General features: G+C 41.2%; 1 protein-coding gene across 10 annotated transcripts in view; it reads left to right on the top strand.

The window, feature by feature from the left end:
* The window catches only part of MBNL1 (muscleblind like splicing regulator 1), a 183918-nt gene that overhangs the window by 133245 nt on the left and 22784 nt on the right, over positions 1-27889 (top strand). For 6 of the 10 annotated variants that reach the window (XM_088447691.1, XM_088447694.1, XM_088447693.1 and 3 more), the window contains exons 3-5: positions 6051-6221; positions 11748-11948; positions 17728-18012. In XM_088447691.1, coding sequence (XP_088303817.1) covers positions 6051-6221; positions 11748-11948; positions 17728-18012 — 657 coding nt within the window. The remainder of the gene's footprint in view (positions 1-6050; positions 6222-11747; positions 11949-17727; positions 18013-27889) is intronic. The other 4 variants (XM_088447699.1, XM_088447698.1, XM_088447697.1 and 1 more) reach the window with 1 other exon arrangement.

Raw genomic sequence — 27889 nt, 5'->3', positions numbered from 1 at the left:
CCGCTTACACACCCGACAGGAGCTATTTCATTGTTGCTCCTGTCGGGCATGATCAGCTGCCGATGCACCATTTCAGCTCGCAGCCCCAGGGGTGCCCAAATAGCACTTTTTACGATCGCGCCCAGCATTTTGGTCGGAGGTAGTCATTTTACGCGGCTAAACCCGACCACTATGGGCGTGATCAGCGCAAAGATGGGCATCAATTGAATAGCGCCCCGCGATCTCCTGTCACTTGAAACAAAAGGTCACAAGTAATCGGGCAAAAACGGACATACTGTAGATAATTAGGGTGTGAATTAACTTATTACTAATTACACTATTTAGATAGACAATCATAAGATCGACACCAACTGGTATGCAATAGGTCGGCAGGTACAAAAGGGCAACACAAAAAAAGGTTGACATGCATGAAGATCAACAGGTACAAAAGGTCGACAAAAATGGCCGACACAAGTATTTGTTTTTTCTATTCCTAATCTTCACCCTAACCCTCCCCTTGGTGCCTAACCCCTCGGGGTAAGTGCCTAACCCAAACTGTCCCTTCTAGTGCCTAACTTTAACCCTCCGTTAAGTGCCTAACCATCCCTCCTAGTGTCTAACCCTCCGGTCAGTGCCTATACCTAACTGTCTCTCCTAGTGCCTAAACCCAATCATCACGGTAAGTGCCTAACCTTAACCCTAAAAAAATTGTCAATCTTTTTTGTGTCGACCATTCTAATGTCGACCTTTTGACCATGTCAGCCTTTAGTACCTGCAATTTTCATCTATATCACCCTTTTGTGTGTCAAACTTTTGTCCATGTCATCCTTTTGTACCTGTGGACTTATTGCCTGTCTACCAGCTGGTGTCTACATAGACACTGTCAACCTTTTCATTGATTATCTATTGACTGCCGTTCTGATAATTATGGGCCACTGTAAAGTCCAAATATGCGGGTACCAATATAGTTAATGCTGGGCCACCTGGTATGCAGACTATAGATAGACTGTACCCAAGGTTGACAATGTCTAGATAGACATCAGATGTCAGACAGGCAATGGGTGGACAGGGACAAAAGGTCGACAGGGAAAAAGGTCTACAAGGAGGAAGGTCAACAGGTACAAATGGTTGACAGGGTCAAAAGGTAGTCAAGAAAATTGTTGACACACAAATGGTTGACACATTTTTATTTTTTATAGTTAGGCATTTACTGGAGGGTTAGGGTTAGGCACTTGCCCCGACAGTTAGGGTTAGGCACCAGGAGGGAGGGTTATGGTTAGGCACTTACTTTAGGGTTAGGAACTAGAAGAAATAGTTAGGGTCAGGCACCTACCCCGATGGTTAGGGTTAGGCACTTACCAGAGGGTTAGGGTTAGGAACTAGAAGAAATGGTTCGGGTCAGGCACCTACCCCGATGGTTAGAGTTAGGCGCTTACCAGAGGGTTAGGGTTAGGAACTAGAAGAGATGGTTAGGGTCAGGCACCTACCCCGATGGTTAGGGTTAGGCACTTACCAGAGGGTTAGGAACTAGAAGAGATGGTTAGGGTCAGGCACCTACCCCGATGGTTAGGGTTAGGCATGAGGAGGGAGGGTTAGGCACCAAGGGGAGGGTTAGGGTGAAGATTAGGGTTAGAAAAAAAAAACATGTGTCAACCATGTTCGTGTCAACCTTTTTGACACTGTCAACAATTTGTATCTGTCGACCTTCTTCCATGTCAATCTTTACTGTGTCGACCATAGTCCATGTTGACCTTTGTCCCTGTCGACATATTGCCTGTCTAACATCTGGGTGTAAATGTAATAGGGTGCGGAGTTCTGACATCGGCGAGTCCCGTACAAGACTGTCTGATGTTATAACGTAGCAGTTATTTTAAAGGCAAAATCAACTTGGTTTTTTTAGACCTTTTAACTGTCTATCTTTTATACCACAACTGGGACAGCCCCAGATGGTGATATCAATAGAAAGTCAAATATCTGAAAGATGTAAAGTGCATCCGGATAATATCCAGTGAGCAGATACGTTTGCTACAGCTAGTTGGAGAAGGCAGTCTTCAGCAAGAAGAACTTGGTATAGGTTCCAGCCGATGTTTTAAAATCTGAATGTCTAGAAATCTACTATCAGTCCTGGTCTGGCTGTAAGTGGACAAGTGGCTCAAAGGTGTCCATTTTATAAGGTGCTTAACGCGTTTCGTTTTTGGGTAGTTTTAACGAATAATTATACTTTATACAGTATAGTGCCACCATGACTCTCAGATCTTTACAATTAGATATTGTTGTTCGTAAGCCTCAGTCCATAACCTAGTGGAGCCTTCAATCTAATTTCCCTTCCAAAAACACACAAAAGTCAATATAGTCAGAAGAGGAAACACATGTGAACTCAGGGAGAGCATACAAACGTTAGACAGATAGCATCCTGATCTGAATTGTACCCAGTGTGACCATGTATGCAGGACTGTCCAGACAGTCAGCGAGTCAAAGTGACACAAGGGGGCATGGCCAAACTCAGACGGTATGTTTATACCCCTTCAGAAAAAAAAAAGGCAAATACAATGCATCGCGGAGGGGGACATTTCTTTCCAGCTGGCTGGGCACTTCAGACAACTCTAGGCCTGGGCAATACTGTAGTACCCTTGCCCTGCATGTTTGCTACATCTATCATATAAAAAAACCCTCATACTGTTTTAGAAGCTGGGTGATTATTAGCACTTATTTAACCCCCAAATCCAATACATTTCTAAGCAGATCTCATTGTGTTTAAAAAAATCCAGAAAAGTACCTACAGAATATAACATAATGTACCATAACAGGGATGACATTAAAGAAGGATTGCAATTCAAGATCTGTATAATGCTAACACTGTCTATATAGGAACTGAGTTCATAGTGTCACTGTGCTGTATATTTATATTATATTACGCTGTGGCGGTTACATCTGTGAGGAATGCAGTCTCAGTTACTTCTAGCTCATGAATCTGACCTGTGTAAGTAATTATTTATCAGTGTTAACCTCCTTGTGCTTTGTAATATATGTGCTCTTTGATCATTTAGATCTGATTTCAGGTTTAAGACTTTATTACTCTGGGTGATATAGATTTTTTGTCAGAAGTATTGCTTTTCTGGCCAGATTCAACTACTGCATGACAAAGCATTAATGTCTTTTCAGCATTGTAGGCAGACTTAAAATATAGGGCACACCATTACAACGATGGACCCATGTCTGGAATTAATTATTTATTTATTTTTAAAAAATGTGGATATATGGTGAATCAAATATGCTATAAGAATAGATGGCTTGGACAGTGATGGTTTAGAAGAGAGATGGACAGCCTCAAGCCTGGTAACATTTCTAATCATAAAATGGAAGTAGAGTCTTTAAGCTATTCACCCAAACCATGTCCCCAATTCACCCAAACCGCAGCCTCATCTGCCCATTACACAGGCATTTCTGGTAAAATGACATCCCTTTTCTGATATTCCCTTTTTGGATGCTAAAAATATCAGAATTGCTGGCTATTCTATAACCTTGATAGTTGTGGAAGTCCAACCATGTATGCTGCGTCCGAAGTTGCATGCATGTGCAGTCTAAATCACTCAAACTACATTTTTACCTACTTACACTACAACTCTCCATAGACAATGCATATGTGTGCAATATCGCCTACTCACACTACAACACCCCATGCAAAATCCATACATGTGCTTGTATGTACTATGAATATACATATCAATGTTTCATCCTTTTTTCAGGCTTAAACAACCTGTGGTTCTCCAACTGATGCGTGGTTGCAAGTCCACTCCCAACATGTCTAACCGACTATGGCTGCTCGCCATTGCTGTACAATCACATTAGGCCGAGTTCTTTAGTACCACAAATTTACAGTGCTACTCAGTATTGTGATAACTTTAGCTTTGTAAGTTGAACTTTTTTATTATAATCATTAGCTTTTATTGATAAAGCGACACAAAGTGTACGCAGTGCACTACATTATAAACATAGAATATATGTTCATAGTATCATCATAAGAACAATATCTTAAGTCCTGAAATGAATATCACACACAGACTGGTTATGTGTGACAGCAGGGGCAAGGGTAGGACAACTCACTGAAGCTAGCGGGTGGGAGTCAATTTAATACTTAGTTACAAATGTGTCCAAATACATCTATCCTCTGTGCGCTACAAGTCACGTTACTCATAATGCGGAAGCTATGTGCTACTCGATAGCACTGAGCATCTTTTCGTGCTAATTTTCCCTTCAAATGCGGCTTAGAGAGAGTGTCTGTGTCAAGTGAGGGTTTCTTAAGAACAGGTGAAATAATGGCATATTTGAAGTAAGAGAGAACAGACCTAGAGGGGCAGATTGAAGAGATGGGTGAGGTGGGAACCAGCGTCAGAAGAGAGAGGGAAGGAAGAGGGTGGGTATGGAGTCAAGGGGCAGATGGAAGGTAGAGATGAGGAGAGGAGGCTGTAGACATTATCTCCAGGAGGAAGGCAGAAAGGATGTGAAGCAGGTAATGGAAGGTAGCAGAGGGTTAGGAATAAGAGGCTAGAAAGAGGACATAGCGTCACAGACTGCTTTGATTTTTGTAGTAAAATAGGAAGCAAAGTCAAGGACAGAGAGGGAAGAAAGTAAAATAGGAGTGTGGGTAGGTAAAGGTTCATGGGAAAGGCCAAATGAGTGAAGATGGTGCTCAGAGATTGGAGGGGGTAAATTAGTGAAATCAGAGATATCACACCAGTGAAAGAATGTTAAGTCAACTGAGTGAACGCTGGAGGACGTCTATGTGATGAGGTCAAAGGACGAGGTGAGGGAAAGCAGCTTGGAAACAGTGGCATTCATGGGATTGTCCAATGGAATAAAAATGATGCCCAGGATAAGAGAGTAAAGGTCACAGGAGAGGAAATGGGGAAGCCAGGTGGGAAAGTTATTTTGAAAGTAGGAGGACATGGAATTGCATCAGGGAGAGAGAACAACTCCCACACCACCACCTTGCGTATGACCAGGTCAAGGAGTGTGGGAGAAGGATAGGCCCCCAACTGAGAGAACAGCAGGAGGTAGAGTGGTGTCCAACAGGGACAGTCAAGTTTTGGTAATGGCGAGTTGGATGAGGGAGTCAGAGATAAAATGGTCATGGATGAAAAACAGTTTAATACAAACCAATATCGCATTCCAGAAGTCGCAAGAGAAAGGGAAGGCGTGACCTGCGAGGGGATGAGGATGAAATTGGCTGGGTTGATTGTACGCTGAGATGGTTCTGAGGAGCCAGAGGCTGAGATTAGGTTTCCGTAAATTAACAATATTATCATTGATTTTGGAGCTATCAATTTATATTTTTAGTTTCATTTATATTGTCCTGGAACATATCATATCTGTGCATGGAATAAAATACTATCTTAGAGCGTAGAGCATAATTAAAATAATTCCTATAAATACAAAAAGATAAAGCCTGTGTACACTGGGGGTGTATACAAGCCAATGTACAGTATGAAATTTATCTGACAATGGGAAGTTCCTCTGCATAAGATGGTTTGCTCCAGAAGAGATGTCTGTATCAGCAAATGTGTTCTGTATGAATTACCACATATGTATTATTCTGACTTTATGGTAATATTTTGCATGGGCACAGATTAGTATTGTATGATGTACACTGGTAATATATTCCAGAGTCTGGTGTATCTATCACATGAATCACTTATGCTTGTTTGTATAATGGTGCCTATAAATAAGGAAGACAAGAAGTTGAATGATCTCTTTGTGCAGAGGTTTAGAACTCCTTAAGTAATCAGTTGCAGCCTGTTTCATGTCGGTGACAATGCAATGACAGGCTGATGTATAAATGTATTATTGTGGAATAATGTTAAAATGTAAGGTATGGGAAAACATCTAGAGATGAACAACAAAGAAATATCTGTTGAGCTAAATTGTGTTGTTAGAAAGATCGAAGCAAAATGTAAAAACATGGGAACTAGTAACCCTTCTTATAAATTAGTCTAAATATAGTTATTTATTAGAAAATATGTTGTGTTGCATGCTAATGGCTCTTATTCCTCCTTGTGTTTTTCGACATTCAGGGTCGTTGTTCTCGGGAGAACTGTAAATATCTCCATCCGCCACCGCACTTAAAAACTCAGCTAGAGATAAATGGACGGAATAACCTGATTCAGCAAAAGAACATGGCCATGCTGGCCCAGCAAATGCAGCTAGCCAATGCAATGATTCCTGGTACTCAGCTCCAACCTATGGTAAGCAGATCTCTATTCCATGTACTGCATGCTGGTCATGGGTTGGTGGGTTTTATTCTACAAGACTGTAGGCAAGGCACCATAGTTGTTACTAAGCGCATCTTCAGTCAGTTGGGTTTGGTCACAAAGTAGAATTATTGGAGAAAGCATTGTTGGAATCTTGGTACAGGTTGAATCTCCTATATCCAAATATTCCGAAATACAGAATATTTTTTAGCATTAGTGAGATCATGAAACCTTTGCTTTTTGATGGTTCAATGTACACAAACTTTGTTTGAGCCACAAAATGATTGAAAATATTGTATAAAATTACCTGCAGTAATATATAGTCTATATAGTGTATATGAAATATAAATGCATTCTGTGTTTAGATTTGGGTACCATTCCCAAGATATTTCATTATGGTATGCAATTATTCCAAAATACGGACTATTCCGATATCCAAAATACACCTGGTCCCAAGCATTTTGGATATGGGAGACTCAGCCTGTGTGGTAATTACACCACCATTATAAGGAAGATGAATGCAGTGAACATTTTTTTTTATGAATGAACAAGGAGCTTGTCATAAAGTATGTAGTATTGTGGTTATCCTCTCTTTCTTGCCAGAACCTGTAGGCATAAGATTAGTGTGCCTAATAATAAATACCACTTGCTGTGCCCTGAGAGTGCTTTCAGTCTGCTCTCAGAAGTCACTGAGTGAGCATTTTATAAGGGAACATCTGAAAGGTCATCATAACTTGGTACAGCTCTGTTTACTCACAATATGTCACTGTGGAACGTACAAAACATCACAACAGCAGTAACGAGGAATTCAGTTGTGGACAAAGATTTATAAAATAACACCAACATAGAATAGAGACCATTAGACGTTTAGATCTCATTCTGTCACACATTGAGTTGACTCCTATTATATGCTGAGCAGATGTTCCTTTCTCTAAGGAACACCTCTTAACATGACCAATCACAGCATCTTAATACAAGATACACAGATAATTATAATTGATATGTTATATTGTACTTAATTTTCATTAATGCAGATATCGAGAAATACACTTGGTGTATAGAACAAGAGAGGTTGCACCACTACTAGCAGGGATATAATCTTTCAGGAAAATATATTTGACAACTCTATGGATGATAATGTTTCTATTTTATTTAGTGTGCTATTTTACTCTATGTGGGGAATTCAAGGCTTTAAATGATTGCCACTTTATGAAAATGGGCAGACTTGCCAGAATGGCACCGATGCCTGCATCTTGCAGACTAATACATTTGCCCCAAAGTTTGTTATACCCCTTTCAGACTAGCATCCAAATCCCATCTTATTGCACATGACCGCGCAGCAACCCAGGATTTTGCTTATTCTGAAAGGGTCCTTAAAAAACCCTGGTACTGTAGTTACAGGGGTTGAACCCGGGATCTACCCGGGTCGTGGTGCAGTGTAAACGGGTAACCTGGGTCATTCAAACCAGTACCCCTTTTACAACATAGAAGATCTGCCATCTCCAAGCGCCGGCACTGCACCCATGTGCAGTGACGTGGCCACTTGGGAATATGCCTCCTGTCTGAAAGGGGTCTGAGCTGGGTCGGTCCCGTGTTCAAAATCCAAGGTGCGACTGGGCGTTTTGATCTGAAAGGGGTATTAGTGTACACCATGCTTGTAGGCACAGTGCAATGACATTACAGCACCTTCTTGAGCAGAGACCTAAGCTCTAGATGTCAAATCATATCTCAGTAGCATCTACTTGTATCAGTCTGTCTCACTCCCTTATTAAGTTATTGCACTTCTGACCCATAATTATATATTACACAACTCAGTAACGTAATGGCAGAGATTATATATTTTTTATTTCTGTGTCAGTTGTCTTAGGGTTAATCATTTGCATTGCATTCCACTGTATACATTTGTGAGCGAGTTCCAATACATGTACTGTACTTAGTTGAACATACAGCTTCTCATTTAAAATTTCTGCTTAACGGCCCCTTTATTGCCCCCAAATTCCTGTGTGCACAATGTGCTGAAACTCCTCACACACGAGCAGAAAGACTCTAGTTTTACATGTAGTTCATGTCATTATCAGGCTCACATACTTTATATTTTATACAAGATACAGCCCAAGCGCTGAGGGGTTGATGTTTACTGAACAGATTCAATGTGGTTGTGTGGGGTAGTCAGTCCCACTCAATAAAAAGTACATGAAAGATAAAGCAACCACAGATTCTGTTAGTATAATTAAAAATCACTCAAACCAGTAGCAACAATGTATATAATAAATGAATTATATCTTTATTAAGACAAAGCAGCCAATGCTTATAAATTCAATAAGAGCAATAAAACACACATGTAAATAATGAAATTGCATGTAAATAATGGTTCCTAAAATGTATGAATATAGAGTCCCGGACTTTTGAACTTTTTATATTTTATCTCTGCGCTATTGCCCTAGGTATAGTATACCGTATGTAGAAGCTTAGCTGAACTGAAGCTGCCTGTTGCAGATAACTCCTATAAAACTATGCTATAGACTTTTCAGGATCCAAAGAACTACAGTCTATTAGCTGTTTTCTTCCATATTATATCAGATTTTCAAGACACAAGTTACAGGCGTTCTGAGACTGCTGGAAACTTACCACTTTAATTCAACATCTTTCTAACTATTGGGGCCCATACATCAGCAAGCAATTGGGCCAATTCTGCTGTTAATTAATTTGCTGAATGCAGCATGTCCCCGCTACCCCCCCTCCATCGTCCGCCGCTGGTCGGCATCGGCAAGTGTATCGGCAAGTGTGTTTACCGGCACCCCCGCCAGGCTAAACCCTGGATTTTTCACTCTAGTTTTAAAACTTAGTTTATCACCAATGAAACTGCTGTACCTTTCTATATAAATAGCATATGTTTAATATTTATACAAGCTTATAAATGTCATACTTTTTTTCTGCTTGTAGCCTGCCACAGTTATTTATGATAATAATATTCATTTCATGCAATTGCTGCTTTAAGTGCAACTTTTCTGTTGCCCTATGAAGCAAACAAACACAGGAAGGTTTTTTTTAGATCTTGAATCACTACCTAGTGTTAAAGTGCATCTTACAGCGATTGACAGGAAGATACTTATAAGTTCCAGGGTGTTCCAGGTTGAAGAGTGCAATATGTAATGTGATGTTTGCCACTGATAACTAATCCCATGTGGGTCTGCATCCTGGGACACCCTGCTACTGACATGTGTCTCTTGGGTGATCACTGCCAAGTACAGTACTGTAAGGCTTGCTGTATAACATGAGGTGGGCCAACACTTTTTTTTTTCAAACAAATGTAATTTTATTGAGATAGAAAAGGAATCATGACATACATACACATATCAAAATGCAATCAGCATGTCATGTACTGTAAGTGAACAGATTATAGTGCAAAAAGGTCAATATGATTTTATCACAATAAAAGCAACCTTAAACTGCAAAAGGTGCATCTGATCTGTGATTGATGTAGACAAATACACAAAAAAAACACAGTACAATACAGTTATGTGTAAGAAAAAGACAAGAGCTACCAATTAGTGGATTAAAAAATCCAGAAATAATGTTTCTGCGTATCAGAATTGAGGGAATCGATTTATAGTCCCCACTTCTGATGAAACCGAATCACACCAGTCTCAATATGGGGCACAGAGTTTTGCCTATAAAGGTACATAAGTTGGAGAAACATATTTTTAACAGCAGCCAATAAGGTGGGTGTGGAGACTGTCCAGTTACATAAAATAATTGTCTGTGTCACCGTGGCAATAGTTGTGGAGGATGGGATAATTTCTTTACGACGACCCTGCATATCCCAATTTATAAAATGAGCACAGAGCATGGCCAGTGGGTCTTTTGTCAGATGTAAGTCACAGACTCCATTATTAAACATCACTGTTTTATCCCAGATTTCTTTCATTTTCCCACACACTGAAAGAAGGGGCATTGTGAGCTCTTGCATTTAAGGCAGGCTCCTGACTCCCCTGGAATTATATGTCTTCTTTGGCTTTGAGTAAGAAAGGCCCTATGTAACGTTTTTACATGAGTGTAAAGCTGGGTACATATTAGACGACCTGGCAGATGCGACGGACGACATATCGCGCGGTCCGTACACACCACATGATTTGGTGAACGACCACACCATATGTTGTTCCCCCACCGCATCCACATACTGTACTACATGGCAATGTCAGTCACATCTTCAGATTGAGCAACATGTAGGGCCGAACTGAAGATGCGATGGACGACGTCTAACGATTTTTTCCAATCTAGAAGGATGAGTGTAATCGTGCTAAGACAATATAAAGCAGCTCAATGATGCAAAGGAGTTTAAAAGTATATAAATGAGCGCTAATAATGTTAGTGGAACCTAAAATATAAAATGGTTAAAGACAAAAAAAAAGTGTATGTGTCAATCTTTATATATATAAAATGTTTATAGCTCTTTTTCTTGATGTGCTGGTGGAGACCAGGTATATGATGCTGGTATGAGTGGTATTAACAACATATAAGTCCAGTGCTAACTGTCCCTACCTGTATCTTCAATTGATAGCGGCAACTCGGTCCAGTTTGTTGGGTCCCGGCTGGAGTATTCTTCACGCTGGCTTCTCCCGTCAGCGCTACTTCACTCTGCGGTGTGACTGGCAGAGGACCAATTAGAAAGGAAAGACCTCCTGAGTGCCCTCTGCAGGCTCCCAGCCGCGTGTGAGACGGGGTACTCCCCGAGACCGGATCGTCAGGTCCTTTGCCAGTCACGCCGCAGAGTTAAGTAGCGCTGATGGGAGAAGCCAACATGAAGAATACTCCAGCCGGGACCCAACAAACTGGACCGAGTTGCCACTATCAATTGAATATAGAGGTAGGGACAGTTAGCACTGGACTTATATGTTGTTAACACCACTCATACTAGCATCGTATACCCGATCTCCACAAACACATCAAGAAAAAAAGCTATAAACATTTTTATATATAAAGATTGACACATACACTTTTTCTTTGTTTTTAACCTTTATATTGGTTATTCCAATCTGTTGGAATTGGGCAAATCATTCAAAATATGAGGATTTCAAAGTTGTCTCCAAATGTTGCAATAAAACCTCTGTAGAGTCAATCTGAGGAATATCTACTTTCCATCTAGCAACACATGAAGCTCACGTAAGCTTTGCAGCAGTCGGTAATAGTTCAGAATAGAGATACCTGATTTTATAAGGCAACCTCGTACATATAGTGAATAGCGAATGCAATGTATCATCAACATTAGGGAGTACCTTAGGTGATGGTAATAACTGAACATAATGTCTGATTTGCAGAAACATATAAAAATCCTTATTAGGAAGAAGAAACTCAGTTGTAAGATTGAAAAGAAAATAATTATTTTATAGACATGGCAACTGTAACAATGTTTATTCTGATGAATCAGGCACACCAATGTGATTTCATGTGAGAAAGACTGATGAACTTAAGCAAGTAATGAATTGTGATTTTGCTTTCATAGTGTATTGTCTTTTACAGCCAATGTTTTCAGTCGCACCAAGCTTAGCCACCAATGCAACAGCAGCCTTTAATCCATACCTGGGGCCTATGTCACCGGGCCTTGTACCAGCTGAAATTCTTCCTTCTGCACCCATGCTTGTTGCTGGGAATCCTGGAATCGCAATGCCATCGGCTGCGGCAGCCGCTGCACAGAAGTTAATGAGAACAGACAGACTGGAGGTATGAATTAATATACAGCATTTACCATGCATCTCACTACACCAAGAAACATGTTTATGATAAATGTTCTATATATCTCCCATTACTAATAGACGTAGAAGAATAAGCACATAGATTATGTTTCAAAAGCACTGGGAACTAGTTAAAGGGAAGTAAAGAGTGTATTTTAATATGGCTGCTGAGTGCACAATTCCTTGCTATAATGAAAATGAATGACAGATAACAGGGATGTACTTGGCAGACATTCACTAAAATTATTTTTTTTGTAGCAATGTACTTTTGGTATGTTTTTATAGTTGTATTATCTTTTGAAGATACATTTATTTCTTCTTTAAATTCCATTATGCTAAAAACAGGCTAATACATTTTCACACATTGCCTTAATTGCAATTGTACTCACAAAGAATAACCTAAATGAGATCATTGCAAGTTTTCATTTAAAATCTATGTTTCTCTTATGTTAAGGGCTTAACGAACCAATTTTCTTTGAGGGAATCTAGAATGTATGTGGTTGACAGCAAGTTTAAAGATAGTGCCACACTTATCAAACAGAAAATGGTCTATGAGCCTTTCTCTGTGTGGATGCCACTGCCACCTACTGGCTACATCAAGAAGGCACAGTAAAAGCTCTAAAGTGGTCACACCTGAGCCAATCATGAACGCCACCTGAGCGACAGGAATGATCCAGTTGACACAAACCGCAAATACAACTTGTGTCAATTGAATCATTCTTAGACATCATGCGTATTTTGGTACCAGAAGTGTGCTGATAATTTTCCGGTGTTACCAGAGATATTGGTGCATGTGTGGCTAGTTTGTGAGCAGTCTCCAATTGAGTGGCTGGAATGAGGAAAGTGGTATGCAGAGTGGTCAGAACCTAAGATAGAGGGCATCCTATCTGAAATGTAAGGGCTGATGATGAGTTGGACTTGTGCCTATTTGTATAGCATAAATTCTGAACTGTGCATGGCCAGAAAACAGTCCACATGCATATGCACATATACATATTTACTTGCATCTCCTTGTGACTGGAAATGCAGGATAATGCAGGAAAGGGGCGGTCTAACATAGGCTGAGTACAGTAAGGGATTTCAAACAAATGTGATCTGCACAGATGCAGTACATTATGCCTGTTAGTAACTGTATTAACAGCAGCACTAACTTGTAATTGGCTGATTGCAAATTTACTTCTGAAGCTGATAGCTGCTTTCCTCATTTATAATTGTGGTTTAATGACCATAACGTAGCAGGTTCTATCTCCTGTATTTGAGAGGTTTTTTTATTATATTAAATTCAAACTATGGGCCGTATTCAATTAGAAGCGAAAAGCCGTTATTTACAAAAATGTATCGCGGATAAGGCCTTTTTGCGTGGTCAGAACTTATCTCCTAATTCAATTCCAGCCGGTTTTCGCCTACGCAGAAAGTCAATGCAATGTAATAGGCGAAAAGGATTCGCCTAAGAATAGCAGGTGAAAAGAAGTGCTACATTTTTATTTTTGGATGCAAACATGGGGAAAACACTCAGAACCCTTGGGACAGCCCCCCACAGGACAACTGTGTCAAAAAAAATCGGGAAAAGAACATACCAAAAAAGTACTTTCATTTTGGGGGCGAAAAAATAAAAAGTGGGGAGACAAGCATAAAAACTAGCAAAATAGCCTTCTTATGGGTCTGCAAGGGTGGGCCAGGTGTTTTTGGGATTGGAGGTGCATGAAACAAGTGAGTTTTTCACATTTTCTTAAACTTCACTTTAGATATTTTAGAAGGTGCTAGCACCCATTTTCAAGTACCCCAAATTTGACTGGACTACTTATTTTAACCAAATAATACTGCTTAATGCCATTCTTCACCACTTTTACAATGACGCTAATAACAAGGATTTTAAACAACTTCAGTACCCCAAATAGTTTTTTTAGGGCTATTGGAACACTTCTACATTAATCCCCAATGTTAGTGAAACTTTTTTGGGGGTTCAGACTGATTTTCCCTATTCTGACAGTACTTTTCGCCTGTTTTACAACTGCCGCTTGCCATTTTCGCCTGGTTAGTAATTGAATAGGGCGAATAGCGGGGACGTGCACGATAAGTTTTCACGTCCAAAACACGTGATGTAGGCGAAATGTCGGGCAGGCGGAACTGTTTTGTGGAGGTGAAACTAATTGTCTACGGTGATTTATATGAAAGCATAGTTTAGAGAATGTTAGAACTGCTGCAGTACCTCATTAAGGCTTTGTGACATATGTCGGGAGTAACATGTCCCATAAGCTACTGGTTCAAAGCTACATGCATCAAGCAATTTGTCATTGCATAAGCACACAATTTTTTTTTTGTGTCAGCATTTTTTGATGCGCATGCATTTTAACTCAGCATCAGCTCCATAATCATTTACGGGTCAATACAATTAGGAGAGAGGGTCCTGCAAGCTGAATTCACACTGCAAATTTCATTTGCAATTCAATTCAAAACTCGCATTGCTATTTCAGAGGAAATTCACTTTTTATTGTACGGTAACAATGTCGGGACACAGTGCAGAACATCTGGTACACCCCACCCCATCTGGTACACCCCACACTTGAAGGGGTTTAAATAACTTTATTTGGCCAATAAAGACATGTGTTTTTAGGAGAATTTCTCTAAAAAGCTGAATAATGGGTTAATTAATGTGGGACAGGTATGTGGAGGTGTAAATGATGTGGGACAGGTGTGTGGAGGTGTAAATGATGTGGGACAGGTATGTGGAGGTGTAAATGATGTGGTACAGGTATGTGGAGGTGTAAATGATGTGGTACAGGTATGTGGAGGTGTAAATGATGTGGGACAGATATGTAAATGTATAAATGATGTGAGACATGCATGTGGAGATGTAAATTATGTGGGGCAGGTATGTGGAGGTGTAAATGGTGTGGGACAGGTATGTGGAGGTGTAAATGATGTGGGACAGGTGTGTGGAGGTGTAAATGATGTGGGACAGGAATGTGGAGGTGTAAATAATGTAGGACAGGTATGTGGAGGTGTAAATTATGTGGGACAGGTATGTGGAGGTGTAAATGATGTGGGACAGGTATGTGGAGGTGTAAATGATGTGGGACAGGTGTGTGTGGAGGTGTAAATGATGTGGGACAGATATGTAAATGTTCAAATGATGTGGGACAGGCATATGGAGGTGTAAATGATGTGGGACAGGTGTGTGTGGAGGTGTAAATGATGTGGGACAGGCATATGGAGGTGTAAATGATGTGGGACAGGTGTGTGTGGAGGTGTAAATGATGTGGGACAGGTGTTTGGAGGTGTAAATGATATGGGACAGGTATGTGGAGGTGTAAATGATGTGGGACAGGTATGTGGAGGTGTAAATGATGTGGGACAGGTATGTGGAGGTGTAAATGATGTGGGACAGGTATGTGGAGGTGTAAATGATGTGGGACAGGTATGTGGAGGTGGAAATGATGTGGGACAGGCATATGGAGGTGTAAATGATGTGGGACAGGTGTGTGTGGAGGTGTAAATGATGTGGGACAGGCATATGGAGGTGTAAATGATGTGGGACAGGTGTGTGTGGAGGTGAAAATGATGTGGGACAGGTGTTTGGAGGTGTAAATGATATAGGACAGGTATGTGGAGGTGTAAATGATGTGGGACAGGTGTGTGTGGAGGTGTAAATGATGTGGGACAGGTATGTGGAGGTGTAAATGATGTGGGACAGTTATGTGGAGGTGTAAATGATGTGGGACAGGTATGTGGAGGTGGAAATGATGTGGGACAGGTATGTGGAGGTGGAAATGATGTGGGACAGGTATGTGGATGTTTTGTTTTGATGGGAGAGGGGTTTAGAAACTGCAGGTGTGATGTAGAAGCGTTTATTACGACTTTTTACAAACTTGTATAAAACCACTAAAAACTGTTATACAGACATTATTCTGTACCCCAAAAGACTTTCATTTGCTGAAAAACACCTTTCAAGAACCTCCTTTGTGTCCAGGATGGTTTCCCCACTTTTTCATGTACTTCTACCAGGTCGCTTTTTTGCAGAAAATTTGCGCACTCTCGCCACGACTACTGTGAATTGCCATTTCTATTTGAATCTCACATTTCTCAGGCCCTCACATTCTCGAGATGTTTAGTATGAGAGTTCCATGAAACAAACTCTTTTGCAAACTCAATCCTAGTTGAATTGATCCCTTAAGCTGCATACACACACAACGATTTTTTTAATGAACGATTTTAGTAAACGATTTTTTCCCTTGAAAAAATTAACTAAAATCGTTTACTAAAGTTGTTCATTTACTAAATGTCATGAACGATTTTTATGAACTACAAACGATTTTTGCATATTCCCTTAATGAAAATCTTTGAGTTGACAAGTCTGACTGAACTACAAACTACAAACGTGAACGCGCATGAACGATAATCGTTCATCGTTTGACTCAGAAAGTGAACGATTTTTGCAAACGATTATCGTTAAACTATATCGTTTAACGATAATCATTAAAAAAATCGTTGTGTGTGTATGCAGCTTTAGAGTTTGTATGTGACTTGGTATATAACTTTGATGAATATAATCTGAATTTGCTATTCTTGTTTTTTTTCAATTGTTTTAAAGTATTAATACTCTTGATTATATAACTTACTTTTGTTCTACTTTTTATTCAGAGTGTATTATCACCTCAAATCCAATCTTTTCTAGTAGTCCATAAAGCATTAAAGTTATTGAAAACAAACACTGTATATATTTTGTCAGTATCTCCATGGTGTAGACCCAATGTCCTCACTTGCAGAGCGTGTTAGTGCATAAACTGAACCAACTATCTCTTTTCATTCATTTCTTTATTGGCAGGATCACACCTTCCTACAATGCTGTGTATTAGTCTAATTCTCTTGTTATCATCATGTTAATGCTTTTAATATAGACTTTTGTTTCCTTCCACATGGGCCATCCTCCTGCTTACTCATCATACACTTTCTATTTTATTGTAGCATCGTTTAACTATCCAAACAGCCTTTCTCTTGCTTGCATTTTCCCTCCAGAGTAATGGACCTGTATGGCACATAGGTTACATATAGGACTGCAGCAGGGCTTAATCTTTTCTGTCTTACATTTCTGGCTTCAGCTTCAGCACCCTGAATGTACCACAATGAGGAATTGAAGTCTCTTGCAGTTGGTGGCTATCACAGGGGAAATGTTGCTGCTGTAAATGAACTTTTAGCAAAACAACAACAGTGTGTTCAAAGATCATAATATAATATAAATGTGCTACAAAGGCGTATTTTTTATGTAGATGCCCCACGAAACGGCTGGAGAACTGTGACCCTGAGGTTTGTGCTGCTTGGAGAATGTTGTGTGAAGTGTGTGCTGTATGTGTCTCTTTCTCCAATAGTACAAATACTGTAGTAGATAACCACAGTATTCTCCAGGCAATGCAATGTGGAGGGTGTACTGTTGGCAGCCATATACTAGTGATGTTTGTATGGTTAAAATATATAGTGATGATTCCCCTTTAAGTCTAATACATAATCCTTGTTATAAAGTTTATGTAATGATTGCATTCCAGAAAACAAATTAAATAATTGCTATTTTTTTCCTGCAATGAATATATGCTTTCTTTTCTATTCTTACATGTTTTATTTTGATTGTGTATTGTATTTTGTTTTGCAATTCTCTTTTGCCATGACACTCCTCTGCATTTGTGGCAACAGGCTAGGTAATGAGCACGCTTTTACTGTGTTAATGGTGAAAGGACTGGCTGGAATGGAAACTGAAGTCCTCTTTTTATTCACAGGCCATGTACAATCAGGCAGCTGCAGTGCGAGCTTCCCCACGTTACCCAACCAATGACCTCAGCCCCGATGTGGAGGGAGCACCCTCTTTATGGGTGAGAGGTAGTTCAGTCTCCATGCCAGCTCAATCCTGGGCCTCTCCTGAGCAGAGACTGCCAGTTGTGCCAAATTATGTTTGGTGGTTTTGTGATGTGGACTCCTGCCCTCTGGGAACTGAGCTGAGACCAGCAAACTCATTTCACTTAGGACATCAAGCTGGACTTGACCCCCGGTCCCAGAAGAGAAAGGCGAGTGTTTTTCCACCATGCCAGTACACCATACTATTTCTATCTGTCTGCCTTTTTACCAAGCTTTTGGCGCATAGCAGTCATACTGGGTGCATGGGTTCCTCTAACACTGAATTCTGTTCTCTTATGCTGCTTTTTATAACTCACCTTCTTCCATTTTCGTCCGCTGCATTACTTCATCATGCTGGTCCATAAATAGCAAAATCTCATTTACAAGGCAATTTCCACCATGTCTCTCCTGCTAATTCTGCCTGTTACTTCTTCTCCCTTTTCCATTTTACATTCCATTACCTTTGTAAGAAAAGTGTATTTTATTTCAATGTGTTCAAAAATATAAGTGTTAAAATAATGTCATTAGCAACATGTTTGTGTTATCTGCAGATGACTCAGCCTGAGATGAGTTTGTCTTTTCTTTTGTTTCCTCCATTTGCAAAAGCAGCTTCTAGGTTTGGCTTCATATAGTGAAATAGAAACAATTTATCAGTCTAACAATGTGAAGTATTCTAAGCTGCATTCATGTTGCCAGAAGACCCTCTGCTTTCCGTTACGGTTGGCTGAGAGCTAGACACGTTTTATACCCTTTACATTATCTATATTTCTTTTATTAAATACACCAAAAAGGGAGCTGGGATCTCAGTAACCGTAGCATAACTAGAATGGGTGAGGAGTGTGTGGTACATACTGGCCCCATGGGTCAGGAAGGATTCTGCGCCACACACCTTGCACCCACAATTTCCACTGTAACATGCAGCAGGCCCCCCTATACCTGCTGTCAGTTGCGCAATTGTACTAGTGATGTCTTCGGAAAGATGGTGCCGGTACAGGAGATTGCAAAGGCCCTGGCACTGTGGGAGAGCCTAGGCATATGCCATCTTTCAGAAGACATCAATGGAATGAGGGCGCCACTGGCAACAGGTTTATTTCTTAAATATCCCCTATTTAGTATTGTGATTCCTGTGGACTCCATCATATTGCGGTCATTATATAGAATGCTCTTTCATAATTGGTCCTGCCCCAGAAAAATGTTTATTTTTCTGTATGTTATGAATGCACACACTATGCCATGCCACCAGCGTCAATAGACAATCATCCCATTATAGTAAAAGAAAAAGCAGCATAAACTGGAGAACTGTAACAGACAGGCATTTCTATATGGCGTGAACATTTTTCCCTGCAGCTCTGACATTATGTTATGCATGATTGTATAAATAGGTCTTTTATATATACATAAAAGCTGTAATATTAGGTGATGTTTCCTAATGAATAACTTTGTGGAATAACAGGCACATTATAGTGTTTTGTTCCAGGAGTTTACGGGAAATCTACTGTGTTACTTTAGTTTTAGTGTCCAGCTCTCTCTAATCCCCAAAACATGTCTGATACTTGTGCCAACAACTCCCCAAACCAGAACATTGCAACACTATTTTTTCCAGCATTGGTATTAGCTGTGGGTATAAAATATGTTATATACAGGTACAGGTTTGTTACCTAGAATGCTTGGAACCTTGGGACTTCTGGTAGGAGATTTTATTTCTGTACTTAGAACTATGCCTCAAATATACTATACAGTATTGTTTTAATACTAGCGTCCACCTTGGCTGTAGGTGGAAAGCCTTCATAAATATATCTGTATGATAAATCACTAGCCAGGTTCATGGCCAGTTATGGGCATGGCAGAGAGGGCATTTGCACTCCTTGTGCGTTAAACAGCCCTTCTAGTCGCTCCATTCCGTGGCGTGACTCGATAGCGCCAAGTGTCTTTTTGTGCAACTTTTTACCTTCAAACGCTTCTTATTCACACAGAGATGCCAATAGGATACACAAGCAGAATGACATGCAGCATGCCTATATTCTGTGTGCAACCGCGGGTGTATCTGCAAAATGCTATGTTACAGTGTCACAGCCTTATATTCTTTAAATGCAGCTTGATGTCTGCAGTTGTCCCATATACAATTAAATTCTCACTATAATATAGGAGTATAAATACAAATAACTAGTAAATACAATGCAGTGTTTTACAAGCACTAAAGGACGTTTATTAGTTGCGGCTTCAATCAATACCTAGTGTGTGACACAACTTTATACAGGACGTCAGGTAGAGGTACTAGGCAACATACCAGTGTGGGCCCTTTTTTCATCAGCATAACAATGAATTATTTTAATATGGACCCTTACTGCCCTTTGGGCCCTAGGCAGCTTAAGTTACATAATGGATGATATAATTATCATGGCCGACTACCACTGCATTTGTATTGTAAAGTAACAAATTAATATAAGGTAATATTAAAGGGCCTATACATCTGCAAGTACAGTAATTGGGGCAATTCCTCATTCTGCAGATAACTGGGTCGGGGGAATACATATGTTATCCCGGTTCAAATCCCGGCAGCGCCAGCCCGACCTGGAAGGAAATCCCGATCGTGCGAAAGGTAAGTATTTCCTAACCTAATCTACCCCCTAACCCTCCTTTAGGGTGCCTAACCCTAACACCCCCCCCTGTGCCTAACCCTAATACCCCCTCTAAATTCCTAAACCTAACCCCCCCTATCCCCGCCATCTAAACCTAAGTCCCCCGGTGGATTGCCTAACCCTAAGTTCCCCCCCGGGGGTGCCTAACCCTAACCCCTAACCCTCCCTCCCCCTAGCCTAAACCTAACCTCCGGGGGGCGTGCCTAAGTCGTCCCCCCAGAACCCTAAACCTAACCCCCCCGCGCGGCTGTCCGCGCTCGGCGCCCGGCATCCCTTCGATCGGGATGCCGGGCGCCGGTCTCCCGGGTAGGTTAATTAACCCACGCCGTGATTCTGTAGTGGAGATGCGGCATCATAAACGCATACCGGGTCGGGGGTCATGAAAATCCAACATATTGGAAAATCTCAATTCCCCAATTCCTACCCAAAAATGATCGGAACCAGCGATTCTGGGAATTCTAACATGTTGTATTTTCCCGATCCCCTGAGAATTCGCTGATCATTGAAGTCTGCCCATGGGCAAATCAAATCAGCGTCAGGGAATTGCCCGGCAGATGTATAGCCCGCATTAATTAGTCTTCTCTGAAATTACCTTGTTGTAGTACTGATCCCTTGATAATCCACAAAAGAGTTATTTTATTTGTTATTAATTGTGAAGGAAAGTGTACAACACCATAACAAGATGCCAGCATAATTCCCTCCACCCCCATTTATATATATGTCCTTTTTTATGAAATATGCTGCATGATAATGATAGTGAAGAAAGGAGCAAATGTATATATGTTCCACAAATCATTTATCTTCATGCACACATTATTCCCTTCACTTTCATATAAAAACTGAGGCACCTATGTTGCCAGAAGTATACTCAGGAAAAATAAAGTCAGTATGCACACATCAGTATTATACACAGGCAGGATGCACACAGTATTATACACAGGCAGGATGCACACATCAGTATTATACACAGGCAGGATGCACACATCAGTATTATACATAGGCAGGATGCACACATCAGTATTATACACAGGCAGGATGCACACATCAGTATTATACACAGGCAGATTACACACATCAGTATTATACACAGGCAGGATGCACACATCAGTATTATACACAGGCAGGATGCACACATCAGTATTATACACAGGCAGGATGCACACATCAGTATTATACACAGGCAGATTACACACATCAGTATTATACACAGGCAGGTTGCACACATCAGTATTATACACAGGCAGGATGGACACATCAGTATTATACACAGGCAGATTACACACATCAGTATTATACACAGGCAGGATGCACACATCAGTATTATACACAGGCAGGATGCACACATCAGTATTATACACAGGCAGATTACACACATCAGTATTATACACAGGCACGATGCACACATCAGTATTATACTGAGGCAGGATGCACACATCAGTATTATACACAGGCATCATGCACACATCAGTATTATACACAGGCAGATTACACACATCAGTATTATACACAGGCAGGATGCACACATCAGTATTATACACAGGCAGGATGCACACATCAGTATTATACACAGGCAGATTACACACATCAGTATTATACACAGGCAGGATGCACACATCAATATTAAACACAGGCAGATTACACACATCAGTATTATACTGAGGCAGGATGCACACATCAGTATTATACACAGGCATCATGCACACATCAGTATTAGACACAGGCAGATTACACACATCAGTATTATACACAGGCAGGATGCACACATCAGTATTATACACAGGCAGGATGCACACATCAGTATTATACACAGACAGGATGCACACATCAGTATTATACACAGGCAGGATGCACACATTAGTATTATACACAGGCAGATTACACACATCAGTATTATACACAGGCAGGATGCACACATCAGTATTATACTGAGGCAGGATGCACACATCAGTATTATACACAGGCAGGATGCACACATCAGTATTATACACAGGCAGGATGCACACATCAGTATTATACACAGGCAGATTACACACATCAGTATTATACACAGGCAGGATGCACACATCAGTATTATACTGAGGCAGGATGCACACATCAGTATTATACACAGGCATCATGCACACATCAGTATTATACACAGGCAGATTACACACATCAGTATTATACACAGGCAGGATGCACACATCAGTATTATACACAGGCAGGATGCACACATCAGTATTATACACAGGCAGATTACACACATCAGTATTATACACAGGTAGGATGCACACATCAATATTATACACAGGCAGATTACACACATCAGTATTATACACAGGCATCATGCACACATCAGTATTATACACAGGCAGATTACACACATCAGTATTATACACAGGCAGGATGCACACATCAGTATTATACACAGGCAGGATGCACACATCAGTATTATACTGAGGCAGGATGCACACATCAGTATTATACACAGGCATCATGCACACATCAGTATTATACACAGGCAGGATGCACACATCAGTATTATACACAGGCAGATTACACACATCAGTATTATACACAGGCAGGATGCACACATCAATATTATACACAGGCAGATTACACACATCAGTATTATACACAGGCAGGATGCACACATCAGTATTATACTGAGGCAGGATGCACACATCAGTATTATACACAGGCAGATTACACACATCAGTATTATACACAGGCAGGATGCACACATCAGTATTATACTCAGGCAGGATGCACACATCAGTATTATACACAGGCATCATGCACACATCAGTATTATACACAGGCAGATTACACACATCAGTATTATACACAGGCAGGATGCACACATCAGTATTATACACAGGCAGGATGCACACATCAGTATTATACACAGGCAGATTACACACATCAGTATTATACACAGGCAGGATGCACACATCAGTATTATACACAGGCAGGATGCACACATCAGTATTATACACAGGCAGATTACACATATCAGTATTATACACAGGCATCATGCACACATCAGTATTATACACAGGCAGATTACACACATCAGTATTATATACAGGCAGGATGCACACATCAGTATTATACACAGGCAGGATGCACACATCAGTATTATACACAGGCAGATTACACACATCAGTATTATACACAGGCAGGATGCACACATCAATATTATACACAGGCAGATTACACACATCAGTATTATACACAGGCAGGATGTACACATCAGTATTATACACAGGCAGGATGCACACATCAGTATTATACACAGGAAGATTACACACATCAGTATTATACACAGGCAGGATGCACACATCAGTATTATACTGATGCAGGATGTACACATCAGTATTATACACAGGCATCATGCACACATCAGTATTATACACAGGCAAATTACACACATCAGTATTATACACAGGCAGGATGCACACATCAGTATTATACACAGGCAGAATGCACACATCAGTATGGTACACAGGCAGATTACACACATTAGTATTATACACAGGCAGGATGCACACATCAGTATTATACACAGGCAGGATGCACACATCAGTATTATACACAGGCAGATTACACACATCAGTATTAATACGCAGGCAGGATGCACACATCAGTATTATACTGAGGCAGGATGCACACATCAGTACTATACACAGGCAGGATGCACACATCAGTATTATACACAGGCAGATTACACACATCAGTATTATACACAGGCAGGATGCACACATCAGTATTATACACAGGCAGGATGCACACATCAGTATTATACACAGGCAGATTACACACATCAGTATTATACACAGGCAGGATGTACACATCAGTATTATACTCAGGCAGGATGCACACATCAGTATTATACACAGGCAGGATGCACACATCAATATTATACACAGGCAGATTACACACATCAGTATTGTACACAGGCAGGATGCACACATCAGTATTATACACAGGCAGGATGCACACATCAGTATTATACACAGGCAGGATGCACACATCAGTATTATACACAGGCAAGATGTACACATCAGTATTATACTCAGGCAGGATGCACATATCAGTATTATACACTGGCAGATTTCACACATCAGTATTATACACAGGCAGGATGCACACATCTGTATTATACACAGGCAGGATGCACACATCAGTATTATACACAGGCATCATGCACACATCAGTATTATACACAGGCAGATTACACACATCAGTATTATACTGAGGCAGGATGCACACATCAGTATTATACACAGGCATCATGCACACATCAGTATTATACACAGGCAGATTACACACATCAGTATTATACACAGGCAAGATGCACACATCAGTATTATACACAGGCAGATTACACACATCAGTATTATACACAGGCAGGATGCACACATCAGAATTATACTGAGGCAGGATGCACACATCAGTATTATACACAGGCATCATGCACACATCAGTAATATACACAGGCAGATTACACACATCAGTATTATACACAGGCAGGATGCACACATCAGTATTATACACAGGCAGGATGCACACATCAGTATTATACACAGGCAGGATGCACTCAACAGTATTATACACAGGCAGATTACACACATCAGTATTATACACAGGCAGGATGTACACATCAGTATTATACTCAGGCAGGATGCACACATCAGTATTATACACAGGCAGGATGCACACATCAGTATTATACACAGGCAGGATGCACACATCGGTATTATACTCAGGCAGGATGCACTCATCAGTATTATACACAGGCAGATTACACACATCAGTATTATACACAGGCAGGATGCACACATCAGTATTATACACAGGCAGGATGCACACATCAGTATTATACTCAGGCAAGATGCACATATCAGTATTATACACGGGCAGATTTCACACATCAGTATTAGACACAGGCAGGATGCACACATCAGTATTATACTGAGGCAGGATGCACACATCAGTATTATACACAGGCATCATGCACACATCAGTATTATACACAGGCATCATGCACACATCAGTATTATACACAGGCAGATTACACACATCAGTATTATGCACAGGCAGGATGCACACATCAGTATTATACACAGGCAGGATGCACACATCAGTATTATACACAGGCAGATTACACACATCTGTATTATACACAGGCAGGATGCACACATCAGTATTATACACAGGCAGGATGCACACATCAGTATTATACACAGGCAGGATGCACACATCAGTATTATACAAAGGCAGGTTAAAGAAATCAATATTATACACAGACAGGATGCACACATCAGTATTATACACAGGCAGGATGCACACATTAGTATTATACACAGGCAGATTACACACATCAGTATTATACACAGGCAGGATGCACACATCAGTATTATACTGAGGCAGGATGCACACATCAGTATTATACAAAGGCATCATGCACACATCAGTATTATACACAGGCAGATTACACACATCAGTATTATATACAGGCAGGATGCACACATCAGTATTATACACAGGCAGGATGCACACATCAGTATTATACACAGGCAGGATGCACACATCAGTATTATACTGAGGCAGGATGCACACATCAGTATTATACACAGGCATCATGCACACATCAGTATTATACACAGGCAGATTACACACATCAGTATTATACACAGGCAGGATGCACACATCAGTATTATACACAGGCAGGTTGCACACATCAGTATTGTACACCGGCTGCATTCACACATCAGTCATATACACAGACAGGATGCACGGAATCGGTATGTAATACCGCCAGACCGAAGTCCGACGGATGAAATCCCGAAGCCATAAGACCGGCAGTTGAAGATCCCAACTACAACCCTCCCTTAGTGGTGCCTAACCCTAACCTCTCCTAGTGCCTAACCCTAACCCCCCACTGGTGCATAAACCTAACCCTGCCTTCCCGCACCCGAAACCTAACCCTCCTAGGGGAGGTGCCTAACCCTAACCTCACCCCGGTGGTGCCTAACCCTAACCCCCCCTTTCCCTAGCCTAACCCTAACCCTCCCGGGGGTTGGTGCCTAACTCTAAGTCCCCCGGCAGTCCCTAAACCTAACCCTCCTCCCCCCGCGGCTAACAGCTCCCAACGCCCGGCTTACATTCGTTCGGTATGCCGGGTGTCGGGATTTCTGCGTGGGGCTAGTAGGTGTCGGTATACAGACACCTATCTTTAGTCCCATGCTGGGCATTCACTGTCTGGAGTTTGATCGCCGGCAGACCACATCCCAGATGCACACATCAATATTGTATACAGGGGGTCATTCAGACCCGCTCACGAGCGCAGGACGCTCGCAAGCGGGTCGATGTTCCCCCACTGCGCATGCGCACGACGGAGGGAGATCCATCGTGCGCATGCGCGAGACCCGGCGAGCGACGGGCTCTCCATCGCTCCCGGTCTCGCACCAAATTGAGCGTGCTGTCGATGTTTATTGACAGCACGCCCCCTTTGGTGGGCGTGCCGGGGGCGTGCCTGCCAGACGGAGGCGTTGCCATGGGAACGCCTACCGTCTGAAGCCGGCCCCACTGACATCACTAGTGATATCAGTGGGAGTGATTTTGGCTCTGATAGAGCCAAAATCACTCCAGGGCTTGTGGCAGTGAGACCCTACCGCAGGGTCTCCGTCGCAAGCCCGATGGTCGCGATGGTCAAGACCATCGCGACCATCATCATGGACGCTCGCATATGCTGTGGGTAGTCAACCACAGCTATGCGTCCATTTTCATTGAGGAGGGCACTGATTCAGAGCGAGCGCTCTGGTCAGAGCGTTCGGCTCTGAATCAGGCCCACAGTCAGGATGCACATATCAGTATTACACACAGGCAGATTACACACATCAATATTATACACAGACAGGATGCACATATCAGTATTATACACAGACAGGATGCAAACATCAGTATTATACACAGGCAAAATGCCTTATTGTGCTATAAGTGTGAAAAGTACTGAACATTCGATAAAAGGGAGTTTTTTGGTCCTTAAAACAATTTGTTATATGTCAGAGGTTCCCAGACGTGGTCCTCAAGGCTCCTCAACAGTTCATGTTTTACAGATATCCATGGTTAAGCACAGGTAATTAAATCAAATGGACTAAGGTACTAATTAAATCACCTGTGCACAACCATGGATATCTCTAAAACCTGAACTGTTGGGAAGCCTTGAGGACCATGATTGGTTACTTCTGCTATCTGTACTTTTCCCACCTCACAGGACAATAAAGAGGCTCAGATGGATACCAGCTGTTTAATACTGATCTGTTCACGCAACCCGTGGTTTTTTTTTTTTTGGTATTGCTGACTTCTGGGTGAAGGAGTTCTTGGTAGTTTTCCATCGTCTAATAAGAGGGGTTTTTATGAA

Source organism: Taudactylus pleione, unplaced genomic scaffold (genome assembly GCF_031769625.1).
Source record: "Taudactylus pleione unplaced genomic scaffold, aTauple2 ptg000436l, whole genome shotgun sequence".
Lineage (NCBI taxonomy): Eukaryota > Metazoa > Chordata > Amphibia > Anura > Myobatrachidae > Taudactylus > Taudactylus pleione.
The sequence above is the reverse complement of the archived record's forward strand: the minus strand, read 5'-3'. Positions and strand labels throughout refer to the sequence as shown.